This window comes from Poecilia formosa, unplaced genomic scaffold (genome assembly GCF_000485575.1).
Source record: "Poecilia formosa unplaced genomic scaffold, Poecilia_formosa-5.1.2 Scaffold4, whole genome shotgun sequence".
In the NCBI taxonomy this organism is placed as follows: domain Eukaryota; kingdom Metazoa; phylum Chordata; class Actinopteri; order Cyprinodontiformes; family Poeciliidae; genus Poecilia; species Poecilia formosa.
Window position 1 is genome coordinate 104,866 of NW_006799943.1, and position 13,791 is coordinate 118,656.

The 13,791-nt window shown below is 42.6% G+C and overlaps 1 protein-coding gene across 2 annotated transcripts in view; it reads right to left on the reverse strand.

Moving 5' to 3' along the window:
- mtor (mechanistic target of rapamycin kinase) overlaps positions 1 to 13,791 on the reverse strand; it is a 196,556-nt gene that overhangs the window by 17,599 nt on the left and 165,166 nt on the right. For both annotated transcript variants that reach the window (XM_007558375.2, XM_007558366.2), the window contains exons 44-47: positions 12,814 to 12,996; positions 11,586 to 11,720; positions 7,645 to 7,819; positions 458 to 593 (exon numbers count right to left, since the gene is read on the reverse strand). In XM_007558375.2, coding sequence (XP_007558437.1) covers positions 458 to 593; positions 7,645 to 7,819; positions 11,586 to 11,720; positions 12,814 to 12,996 — 629 coding nt within the window. The remainder of the gene's footprint in view (positions 1 to 457; positions 594 to 7,644; positions 7,820 to 11,585; positions 11,721 to 12,813; positions 12,997 to 13,791) is intronic.

The following is a 13,791-nucleotide window of genomic DNA, read 5'->3' on the forward strand; positions in this document are numbered from 1 at the left end:
TATGTAACAGAATAATAGAGAAGCATTGTTGCGATGACATGCTGAAGGCAGATTTTAGGAAGAGTCACAGCTTCTTGAAAAGACAGGCCCAATTTCACGGCGTCAACTTAGGAAGTCAAATTTCTTTGAAATCATGTTTGATATGTAATTTTTAAACCAGCAGAGGGAAACATAGTTAGTTAATTGTGCTACAAAATGTCACTATATGCCTGTAAAACATCTTATGCCGCCCCTTTAAGATCTTATTTAATAACCGAGGTTTCTTTGGACTTCTTGTCTACCATGAATATGTTGGTCATGTGGGTTGTGACCTGGAAAACATGACTTCTCTAAATAAACACAAGGACTTCTGTTTCAGCTGGTAAAGACATTTTCCTGTTTCTCCCTCCATCTGATGCCCATCCTGTGGATGCTGGAGCGGACACAACCTGTATGTGTCTGTAGCCTGTGTGTATACCTGAGGTTTTTGCGCAGAGACGCTGGGTCATTGGCCAGCAGTGTGTTGACCAGGCCGAACAGCTGCATGACTCTCTCGTCCTGCCTCAGGTCCTCGTGGCCCTTCAGTAGGAACATGAACTCATGGCCGTTGCTTCCTGCAGAGGGAGCCACAGTATACTTTATTGATACTTTGCTAGAGCAGGGGTGTCCAAAGTCCGTCATCGAGGGCCGGCATCCTGCATGTTTTAGTTCTCTCCCTAGTTCAGCACACCTGCATCAAATTGTTAGAAGGCCTAAGGAGAACATTGACTTGCTGAAGAGGTTGTTACTACCACTAGGGAGAGAATATCTAATGACAATGCAATATAATATATAATATCAGTGATTCTTGAGAATAGGGACAAAATGGGTTTTAATTTTCCCATATTTTTTTTTTGTGTTATTTCTCAACCTTATGTATGCAAATATGACAAATAATGTTTAGGAAATGTAAAGATGCTAAGGTGCAGGCTCCCAGTTGCAACATTTTAAAAAAAAAATTACATTTTTAATCAACCTGACCTAGAACGTTGTCATCACCATCTGACAAATATAAATAAAAAATAATTTTTAATGACCCTATTAGTGATACCTTTACTCATTTAACAGACAAATGCTTCTCAAGAAACAAAATAAATATTATTTAAAACCAAAAACAACAAAAAGGCCATCTGACTGAGTTGACAGTGCATGACTGAGTTGACACAGAACTGAAGGTGTCAACAAATCTGTATAATTTCCCACACGAAGAAAAGGTGAGCACAGTGCCAGAGCCAGAGTAGAATACAACTTCCGAAAGACCTAATCTGTACCCTGGACATTTCTCCACAACACTTTGAGGCATTTATACCAGCAGAACTAACAAAGGTTCTAACAGGTGATGTTACCTTAACAAACTAAAAATAAATGCCTTGCTGAGACAGGCAGAGCTGGACACTCTTTGCTAACAGAAGCTATACTCACTGTGGTACTATCACCATCAATAACCGGGCCCAGGGAGGTCCGGTGCTGGTGGTAATGACCGGACGCAGAGCTATAGAAGTACTTACCAGATCACACTGTCCCACCAGAGGTACCTGTAATTCATTGTTTCGTTTACGAAACTGAAGGCAGCAGCAGCAGCAAAACACCAGCTCCTATGGCCAACTATGTCTTTTTCCTCTGTTTGGTCCTCCTCATTTTCATTACCTCTTGTGATTTCTACATTCCGATTTATTTCAAAGAGCTCTGGGACAAACTGAAAAGGCTTATTAATGTTACTCATTACTGTTTTAGCTGGAGAAGCCAGGCAGTTGGACCATTACACGTCATTTACTCAGAATGCATTGCAGCATGAACAACATGGCGACATTCCTGTGAAAATATTTTACTAAAATTTATAAAAATGAAATAACTTACAGTGTTATTACTGTATTGTTTTTATATCCAAGATAAATATTTCCCAAATAAGGTCTATTTCTATAGACCTTATTATGTCATATATAAAGTAGGAAACTTTAATCTCCACTAGAAAAGCTCAAACAAAACCTGCTTTGACTGAGTGAGTTACTTGTTTGCTGAACTTTTGAAAGTTATTCTGCCATTAATAAGTAAGCAAGTCAATTATATTTATATAGCAGATTTCACAGATTAAAAAAGAAATCACAAAATGCTTTAAGCCGTCTTTATTTGCCTGGTATGTTTGGTCGGTCACTTGTCCTAGACAACACATTTTCTACAAACTGTTAGTTTTCTGGGATTTTTTTAATGTAATTGTTGTTAAGATATTTTAAGATATAATTTTTAAGATATTTACACAAAATATTTGACAAAATTATTTGTAAGGATTCTGTGTTTTTACCATGTAGAACTGAAATTAATAAAAACTAAACTGAAACTAAACATTTATGAAAAATAAAAACAATGCTAAACTAGCAGACAAATGGCTAAAACGAAAGTTACTACTGTAACTACGGTTCTATGAATCCNATATTATTTTTCCATGATGACAGGTGAGGCTCTGCCTCACCTGCCTCCCCTGACCGCACGTCACTGATATATATATATATATATACACACACACACACACAGGGGTGAAAGTAAGGGGGTACGGTAGGGTACTGCGTACCCGTAAAAGTCTTAGCGGGGGTACACAGTACCTGCAAAAGAGGGGAGCGGCTGTCTGCTGTAAAAAATGAACTAGCGCAAATTTCTCTGCAGATGCGAACCAGGAGGAATTTTTTGAGGCTGTGAGTTCAGACCCCAGTAGGTGAGGTGATGTAATTTAAGTGGAGTAAATTAATTTAATTTATTATACGTTACTGGGGCCACAGTCGGTGGTTTTTTGTCACTACGGAGAAAAAGTTAGATCCGTTCATCTGCTTTATGTGTGATGGGATCTGGATTCACGGTTCCACTAGGTGAATATTAACTAAACCGCATAAAAATGCGTTAAAATAGCCTATGTTAATGTGATTATAATTTGACCTGTAAAAATAGTACATGATCGATTTTTTTAATCCTGTCAGTCAAAATGACAGAACAAAAAAGTCTAGCGCAACCTCTGAGATATATATATATATCCAGAGGCCTGGGAGCTTGAGGGTTCTGCGCAGTATCTTGGCTGTGCCTAGAACTGCACATTTCTGGACTGAGATGTCTGATGTTGTTCCTGGGATCTGTTTTAGCCACTGCTCCAGTTTGGGGGTGACTGCCCTGAGGGCCCCGATGACCACAGGCACCACTGTGGTCGTCTATCCCCGCCACTTGGTTATGTCGTTCCATGTACGCTTTCCCTGCCAGCATCTTGCACCCTGCTGTTATGTGCTGGACTGTCTCAGAGGCCTCCTTGCACAACCTACACCTTTGGTCTTGTCTGGTATCGTAGATCTGAGCCTCTATTGCTCTGGTGTTTCGGGCCTATTCCTGTGCAGCCAGGATGAGTGCCTCTGTGCTGTCCTTGAGTCCAGCTTTTTCCAGCCATTGGTAGGATTTCCTGATATCAGCCACTTCAGTTATTTGTCGGTGGTACATCCCATGTAGGGGCTTGTCCTCCTATGATGGTATCTCCAGCACCTCATCCTCTGTTCCCCATTCACTGAGCACATCGTCTGTTGAGGCCTTGTCCTTGATGGATCTTGGATGTTTCATCCTGGACAGTGGCTCTCACACTCACTAGTCCTCTGCCTCCTTCCTTGCGGCTCGTGTACAGTGTCAGGGTGCTGGATTTGGGGTGGGACCCTCCATGCATGGATAGTAGTTTCCGAGTCTTAACATCCGTGGTCTTTATCTCCTCCTTTCTGCCAGCTAATTATTCCTGCAGGGTATCTGATTACTGGTAAGGCATAGCTGTTTGTTGCACGGATCTTGTTCTTGCCATTGAGCTGGCTTCTCAGTACTTGCCTTATTCGTTGGAGGTATTTGGCTGTGGCTCCTTTCCTTGTGACCTCATCGGAGTTGCCATTTGTTTGTGGTATTCCCAGGTACTTGTAACTGTCCTCAATTTCTGCTATTGTTCCTTCTGGGTCCCTTCAGTGTGGATGACCTTCCCTCTCTTTGTGACCATCCGACCACACTTCTGTAGTCCCAATGACATCCCAATGTCAATGCTGTAGATCCTTGTGGTGTGGATCAGTCAGTTGATGTCTCGCTTGTTCTTGGCGTACAGCATGATGTCATCCATGTAGAGGAGGTGACTGATGGTGGCTCCATTCTTGAGTCGGTATCCATAGCCAGTCTTGTTGATGATTTGGCTGAGGGGGTTCAGGCCTATGCAGAACAGCAGTGGGGACAGAGTGTCTCCTTGGTATCTGATACATTTGATGGACACTTGTGCAAGTGGTTTGTAGTTGGCTTCAAGAGTAGTTTTCCACATCCCCATCGAGTTTGCAATGAAGGCTCTTAGAGTCCTATTGATGTTGTACATCTCTAAGCATTCAATGATCCAAGTGTGTGGTATTGAGTCATAGGCTTTCTTGTAATCAATCCAAGCCGTGCACAGGTTGGTGTGTCGGGTATTGCAGTCTCATGCGACTGTGTGGTCTACAAGGAGTTGGTATTTGGCTCCTCTGCTATTTATGCCGGTGCCGTGCTCATGTATTTATCCATGTGCCCACTTATCTTAGCTGCTATGATGCCTGACATGAGCTTCCATGTTGTAGAGAGACAGGTTATTGGCTGGTAGTTGGATGGGACTGACCCGTTTGAGGGATCCTTCTGGATCAGGATTGTGCGCCCTTCAGTTAACCATTCAGGGTGAGTGCCATTTTGTAGCAGCTGGTTCATTTGAGCTGCCAGTCGCTCGTGGAGGGCACTGAGTTTATTCAGCCAGTAGACATGGATCATGTCAGGTCCTGGTGCTGTCCAGTTTTTCTTCCCTGAGACCCTTTCTTGGATGTTTGCCATTGTGATAGTTACCGGGGCTTGCTCAGGGAGGTTGCTGTGGTCCTCTCGTAGAGAGATTAGCCATTGTACATTGCTGTTGTGGGACGCCTCCCTTTCCCATATGCCTTTCCAGTATTTTTTGGTCTCCAGCCTTTGTGGGTCTGCTCTGTTGTTNAAGGCATAAGCCTTGGAGATCAAATCCACAACCCAGTGTGCAAGTCTCTGCTTAGAAAGTGCCTGACCTTTATGTGAGCCAGCGTAACAAACAAAAAGGCTATCCATCTTTCGGAAGGATGCCATGGCATTGATATATGCCTCAAGGGCACAAACAGGGCACAGCTGTTCAAAGGAGCATCCGGTGTCAAACCGGGCAAGATGGAGCGGATGGGTACTGCCTGCTGCCAGTGACACCTTAGGAATGAATGCTACATCAGGCCACAGGGTATCACCTGAGCCATCAGGATTCCACCGGCAGCAGGGCTCGGCTATCAAGAAAGCCTGCAATTCCCCCACATGCTTTGCGGAAACCATTGCCAGAAGGAACGCCGTCTTCAGTGAGAGCCATTTGAGGTCTGCAGATGCCAAGGGCTCAAATGGGAGGGACCGAAGAGCATCAAGCACCAGAGAAAGGTCCCATGCCGATGCCACAGGGCGGTTGGGTGGGTGCAAATGCCTAGCACCTCTCAAAACAGTACAACATCCTTGTCTCGGCCCACCAAACAACCATTCAGGCCGACATGCCAACAGAAAATGACAGCCACATACACTTTTAAGGTAGATGGAGACCATCCCCGATCCAGTAATGCCTGCAGGAAGGTCAGTATGTCAGAGACTGAACACTGCACCGGGTCCTGCCCTTTATCACGGCACCAGGTCGCAAAGACCGTCCACTTGTTAGCATAGACAGCACGCATGGACAGCCCCCATGCATTAGCCATTGTACACCCTACTCACCCAGTGTATCTTGAAAAAGTGGACTCTGGCCTTGCAGGGGCAAGGCAAAACCCTGTGCCCCTTCTGATGAACCCTCAGGAGAATCTGAAAAAGTAGGCTGAATGGCAGAAAGGCAGAAAGGAGGGTCCGGGGCCAGTCGTGTGCCAGCGCATCGTGACACAGAGGGCCACTGTCGTCCAAGGAGAACCAAAGGGGACAGTGAAATGTGTGCCTTGAGACAAAGAGGTCTACGTCCGCCCTGCCAAAGACCTTCCAGATGCACTCCACTACCTCTTGGTGAAGCTTCCACTCTCCTGGAAGTGGTTTCTGACGGGACAGAAAATCTGCTGGCATGTTCTGTGGCCCTGGGATGTAGGCCGCTCTGAGGCTGGCCAAGTATGAAGCTGCCCAGGTCAGAAGCCGTTGAGTCAAGCACAACAGTTTCCTTGACCTGGTACCCCCTGGTGGTTGATGTGAAAAACCACAGTAGTGTTATCTGACCTCACCAGCACATGCTTCCCCTGGCCTGGAAGAAAACTCCGACGAGCCAGAAGCACAACCTGTAATTCCAGGACATTAATGTGTTCCCTGCTCTGCTGCTGGAACCATCTCCCCTCTGCCATTTGACCCCGCCAGGTTGCACCCTGCCCATGGAGGATGCACCCGTAAAGACAACTTTCCGACGACACGGGAGCGAACCGAGCGGGACCCCTGTCGTCACAAACAACCTCACCCTCCATTGGGACAGAGACCAAAGACACTGAGGCCCCTCCTGAAGTCTTCTGAGATGATGAGTGTTCTGTGTGGGGTCTAGATTCAAGCCGTTCAACCACATCTGGAAGGGCCGCAATGACAGCAGCCCCAAGGGCACTACAGCGGGGAAGCAGTCGGTACCTTCGGCACAGAAGCTCTCGACATGCGCAAAAATGATCTTTCAGTGCTTGAAACACGGCCTCTGGCGGACAGTAGGGATGAAATAGAACTAATGGATACTAAAGTTGAATATCTCAGGTCAAAGCTAAATAAAATAAAAAACGTGTAAAACCTAGATCTGAAGTATTCTGGATGAAGTTTTATCCTCTGAAGGAACTGGACTGCCTCAGACTGACAGACCTGTGCTTGAGGAAAATTAATTGACCCATAATTTCACCAACAGGAAGCATTTCCTGTAGTGCTCATCCTCTTACTAGCTGCAGCAGCGATGGAGTGTCGGTGGTAAATTTAAGCCTTCTGCGTCGCTGTGACAACTCTTAATTTAAGGTCTTGCTCCAGAAGTCAGATTAAATATTACCCATCATCTTTTACAGACTGTGTAACACTGATGACTGACATAAGAACAAAGCAGAAAAACGTCCAGCGAATCGGTGTGAAGCTGCGACTGATGGGCAAAGTGGCTCCTGTGTCATTTCAAATCATCTTCACTGTTATATTTCATTACTGACAACTAGGCAACAGCAGAAGAAGGACTTCTCCTTCAGGGTTTCCCCCAGAAAACTTGGTAAGCCTGGTGGTCGGGGTGCTGAGGTGGTCCACCAGCGATCCACTATGTTTTTGTATTAAAATATGTTAAGTTGACAGAAAATATAAAAATATGACTGGGTAATTATATGAAAACAGGTTGAGGTGACAAATCAATGTATTCTGGTTGTTTTGCAATTACCATTCTGCCTTCCTTCAGCTGCAGAAAATGAAGGATTGATGCTCCTCTATTAGCCCCACACAAACCTTCCCCCAGAAGATGAATTTTAAAGTCTTAACCTCTGACCCCGAGGCGGCTTCCTGTTTGGGCCTGAGCCAGCGCTCTCTAATCTGCTCTGCTCCTGTAAACGGGGCTCACAGCAGCCATGTATTACTGCAATTTCCTCATCTTACCCATGATGGTGAGCTTGCGTGGGCGCTGCTTGGAGGTGATGACCTGCAGCGAGGGAGCGATGGACTGGATGCGAATGATAGGCTGGTTGGGGTCGTACGTGCCAGGCACAGCCAGCTCCAGGTCACGACACATCAGCAGCTTGGGAGAAACGTACTGCAGCTCCAGGGAGGTGAGCTGTGAGGCAAGCATGTAGGACAGGAACAGACAATTACTGTGGAGTCTGCTGAGCTTCAAAAAAAAAAAACAATAATAGAGCCTAAAGCCATGCAAATGCTACCAGACACTGGCTTATACAGAGGTTGAGGTTCCACCTTGCTGAAGTTAAGATGCAACGCGGACAACCCGTAATTATAAGTTTCTCTATGAGTTTGCTGGATCTGGAGACCTTAACCAGAGTTGAAAGAGTTTGATAGTCACCAGACATGGAGCTGGCTCTGGCTGGCTCCAAATCTGCTGTTTGGATGAATCCAGCAGATGATTTGTTGCTGTTGACGTCCTGTGGTCAAATATTGTCTCTGCTCTTAGCATGCCGTTATACTGCTGGGTTTTTCTGTGCTGCGTTCTGAAATGTCCCAGCAGGGAGCGAGGTGGTGCTAGAATGACGAGCAGCATTAGTGTGTCCGTTTCTTCTTTGGTGTAAAAGCTGCAGACAGAATGATTCTGCAACAGTGAGACAACAGCAGGAGGAACAGGCTCCATTCCATTCTCATTTTAAGATGAACCGGACCGGACCTGGATTTTAAAGTGAACTGGACCCGATTCTTAAAGTGAATCAGACTTTTTATTTAATTTTACGTAAAATTCTTAGAAATGTTCATAGTCAAATTTTGACAGAGCTTCAAAATAATACTGGGGTATTTTTAAGGAAGAAAATACAATATGTAAAAAATATCACTGAGGTTATTGAAAATTTTGGACAGCTGTAATAAGATAAGATGATGTTAGATTTCCATGTGTTTAGAGACACTCAGCAGGTCTTTAACAGCCATTAGAATGAAGAGAAATGTTCTCTGGTACGGAGCTTGTCTCTGTCTCTGTTTTCATGCCTCATAGACTTACAGACTAAGTTCCACTGGAGACCAAAGTTGCAACATTTGTTACATTTGCAGCTGCTGTGGTTCACCTTGACACTGCTCTGAGTCAAACAAACCCCTTTGAATAATCTGTTCCCCTCCCCACCAAGAACCACTGAAGGAAACAACATGAAAATGTCTGAAGAAGACACTGGGTGCGTTCACACTGCAGCCTGAAGTGACTAATTCTGATTTTTTGGCAATTCCGATTTTTTTGCCGGGGCCGTTCACACTGCCAATAATTGCAACCTGTATGCGTTCTGCAGTGTGAACGGGCAAACGACCTGAAAGTGTCCCGCATGCGCAGAGGGCGCAATAGCGTCAGCGTTCTCAGTGTTCTACCAACTGCCATAAAAAGAAGAAGTGCTCAGTGTTTGCAGAAGTAAACATGGAGGCGAACGGTGGAGCTTAGCTTACATATTTGAAGTTGTTGTCCGGCCGGAGAAACATATTAACAACTTAATCCTCATATAGTCTGTCATGGTTGTTGTTTTTCTTCCCACTTGCGTGTATCAGGACGCAGAATAGTGAGATTTGTTAAGAAACAGTGACGTTCAGTTCAGATGAATGCGGCCTGGACGTTAGATCGCATTTGAATCGGATATGGGTCACATTCAAAAAATAATCCGACCTGTGCTGTTCACACTGCCATGAAAAGAGCAGATACAGGTCGCATTATGTCAAAAAAATTGGAATAGGGTCACTTCAGGCTGCAGTGTGAACGCACCCACTGAGCGCAACTTCCTTCTTTACCAAATGGAAGAAAAGAAAGTGTTGTCGGACTTTGGTGGTTGTAGGATTTCTCCTCTCTCTTTGGTAAAAGACCATGATCCTTATCTCCAGTTAGCGCCAGGCTAGTGTGTCTGTTTTGGTCGTATTTACCCAGAATGCCCTACAGTGTAGTCGGCTTCCTGCTTCTGGTCCGCTTATATCTACACTTCACTTCAACCAGAACCAAATTGAGGTTTTTAGGGACCAGAGTTCACTTGCTTGGTCCACATCAGAGTTTGATTTCACATTCAGACTTCCACAGATGAACCGTATTCTCTAGGCAAACAAACTAGAGTTGGATTAAAGCAGACCAAACAGGACCAGAACTGGACTTCCTTAGGTAGATAGTTTTTTAAAAGTTGGCCTCACAGGATCAATTGAATTTGATTGTTCTTCATTAAGTTAGGATAAAATAAATCTCATTATGTGTTCTGAACCAGACGATATGATTGAAAAAACAAACTGACCTGACTTAACATGAATTTGGACAAAACTTAATTTTTTACAGTTGAATTGGGTCTGTTTGGGATGACATTTGTTGATTGCTGCTCTAAGAACTGATATCTATTTTTTATTTGGTGGGGGTATTGCACCTGCAACTGTAGCAAAAGTAAAATCCAGGACTGGAAATCGTCTACGTTTCACTAATAATTATAATCTTCCGATTAAGAGGCCATATTTTATTGGGAGGCTTTTCACAATAATAAAGACATTGGGACATTGTATTAGTAAAATTTGGGATGATGGTACTGATTACAGTTAATCCTGTTTTTTTTTGTTTGTTTTGTTTATTATTCCCACAATGTCCACCAGTCTTCATGAGTTTTAATATATCAGCCAATCACTCTATTTACCAGATGTGGCAATTAGGGGTAATATTAATCCATACAACTGGAAAAATATTCAGTCTGAATTCCTGACACTAAATTTTTACTCAATCCTTGAGATTGGGTGAAAATTTGAACTATACAGGCTCAGATTTTGCAAGGACACATGCAATTTAGTATATTGTGCGGCTCTAATTAAAATGAGGGCAGATTTATTTTGCTAGATTCGGTCGTATTATGTGTGAACACAATATAAGGTGGAGAAAACTGATTAAAATAAAGGCGAGGCCTGGGTGCGAATAAGCAAACAAAGAAGTCATTAAAAGAACTGAAAAATCATATCTGACAAAAATTTATTGAGCATATTCATTATTTTTAAACAATAACTATCCTCCTGTTTCGTAAGCCCCTGCCTTCTTTCAGTTCTGTCCAACATTATTAATGGTGACGAACTCCTCAGAAGTGGGAAAATGTAAAATTTTTCTCCTCCGTGCTGTTGGCATGCTGCCAGAGAGATGGTACAGATATTTCTCTTTTTCTTTTTATGTTAACTGGTGCAGCTGAGACACAGTCATCTGGATTTATTTATAAGGAAAAAGTCGGGACAGAAAATGGAAAAAAAAGCTATCAGATCTGGAGTGGACCACCGTGTGTGCAGCACAGTGCTAGCTTTCTGAAGTCTTATTAAACTACAACTAAACCTCCAGAAGTCTCCAGTCTTGGATTTTTCACATGACGTTCCAAACATTCTCCAGTCTGTCAAAGTTGTTTCCTTTGCCGGAAGTTTGGATGTTACAGTACACACATAATCACATTACACTGCAAAAACAAAAATATTACCCAGTTATTTTGGTCTAGTTTCTACTGCAAATGTAATAGTACACTATAAATAACACAAAAATAACTTACAAGTAACTTTTCAGCAAGATATAGAAGCTTGTGTTGAGTCCATAATACCCTAATACTGATGAAAAAGTATTGGTTCCATTGTCAGATATTTCGCTTATAGCAAGACATTTTTCTCATGTTGAAAGTGAAATAATCAATGGAACCAATACTTTTTCATCAGTATTAGGAAATTATTGACTCAAAACCAGCTCCAACATCTAGATGAAAAGTTATTTTTGTCTTATTTGAAGTGTACCAAGACATTTGCACTAGAAATCCCTGGTAAGATTTTGTGTTTTTTCAAAATAAAGTGAAAGTATATAAAGCTAACTATTTGTTCTTGTTTGGTTACAAAACAGCAATCGGATCCTTTCCACCAACCTGAGGAAGCTGCTTGGAGATGCGTCTGAACACGTGGTAGTAAAGGTCCCAGGCCTGCGTCAGGTCTTTCACATTCCCAGAGCGCATGTACTTCCTGCACCAATCCTGGGCCTCCATCAAATCTCTGCCGTAAGCCTGGAAAAAGAAAAATGGAGATGAAAAGTGAGAAAAAAAAAAATCAGTTGATGCATTTAGATGAAGCAACACCAACAACCATGAAACAAAGTGACATATTTTCATATGTATGGCTTTAAATTGGCTCTTTCTCAATGAGTGCAGATATTTTATTGACCTTAGAAACTGTCAGACCTGTGGGGTTCCTCAGGGGTCAATCTTTGGACCCTTACTGTTCAACTTGTTCATGCTTCCAGTGTGCCAGTTAACTCAGAACTATAATGTGTCCTAACTCAACTATGCAGATAAGTCTATGTGTCACTGGCAGCAGGAGGGGAATAGTGTCTAAAACAGACCTTGAAACCTGAATCCATGCTTTTGTCCCCAGAAGGTCAGACTACTGTAATGGCCTGCTCACTAGTGGTGGGCATGTATCATATCATTTCGTTTATCATGATAAATTTCTTATCATAAAATTGTGATTTGCTTTTGTCACAACAAATCCCAATTAATGTTTAAAACTCCCCAAAACTGCCTGTAGTTGGGATTGTTAGTTTTACTATTTTCTCCTCAAATGAGAGCATCAATAAATGGGAAAATATTATGAAATACAGTCACTGTAACACACCTACTGTGTGGAGTTTAGAGATACAAAGCCCACTTCGTTAAGCGACTGTTTTCCTAAAGGAGCGCATTCCATTTGGGTTTGTTGTTGGTTACATGACAGCTGTGTCATGCAGTCACACACTATTTAAATTCAGCCTGAATTTAAACAGTCGGAGAATAACTATTTTATTTAATTTTGGTAACTGTATGACTGTGACTGCATTACACAGCTTTTATATCTGTGCATGTGACAGCTGAAAATATGTTGCCTATATTTTTTTTCCTATTAGTCAATGATTCTTTCCTCATATTTCTTATGTTTTAAATTTGTACCAATGAATTTGATCTGTTTGGGAACTCTTATTCTTGATTTTTCTATAAAGCACTATGAACTGCCTTGTACACAAAATGTACTATAGAAATAAATTGGCCTTGCCTATGAACCAGAAAACATGCTAAACATCAAAGGAAAAGCCAAAAGTGCACTTTGTAAAAGTCTGACACCAGCCTGGTTGAATGAAGTCTCTTTGAGGGTTTGTGGTCCTCTCTCCATCATGGCGTGTAGTGGCTCCAGCACAGCAAACATGCCCTTTACATTACGCTCGCCAAAGTAAAGACGAGAAGCTTCCTCAAGGCCCTCATGCCACATCTCATGCCACAAGATAGCGACGCGGATAAGCTCCTCACTCACCTGGATGAAGAGAGACAACAGATAAAAGGTCAGGCTGCTGTGAGATATTAAGTTCATAACACAGCCTGAGCCCCCGGGCTAACACAACCACGTTTTTCAGAAAGATATCATCCAGGATGCTCAATGTTTCTGATTCTCACTGAAAAACTGCAGGGGTTTTCTATGTTTTTTATTTTTTTTAATCAAAAACAGATCCTTTATTTAATAGCTGGTAAACAAAATGCCAGGTTTATATACTCACACCAGGGGCACCGCCAGAAATCTTGGGCCCCCTGACAAAAAAATTAGATTGCCCCCCCTCACTCCCCACCCCTCACACAGCTGCTGTTACAATTTTTTGAGTTTATTTGACCCATAAAAAGCGTCACAATTTTAAAGGGTTGCATCCATCTGCCTTGCTTTCTTTGGTTCAATTGTGATAATTAGCACAATATTTAGTGCTCATGAATGTAACATCCAACAGTCCACATCTAGTATGCAAGTAGGTTGCTTAATTTTTTTCTGTTAGTTTTAGATTACTGAAATGTCTCTCCCCATAAGCAACAGTCAAAAGCAACGTGCAAAATACACATAAAGCAATCCAGACTTCTCAAAAATGCTATGTAGTTGCATTTTATTCAAGCTGCAGTATATAACTTTAATAAAAAATATGTTTTCTCCATATTTGTTAAAGCTGTCACGATGTCGTAGCCGTTTGTTATGAGACAGATAATCTGTGAAAACAATCTCTTCCATCTCCTTCCTGAATTACTATTACTGGTTAAAGTAATGCACCGTTCTGACCAAAACAACCAA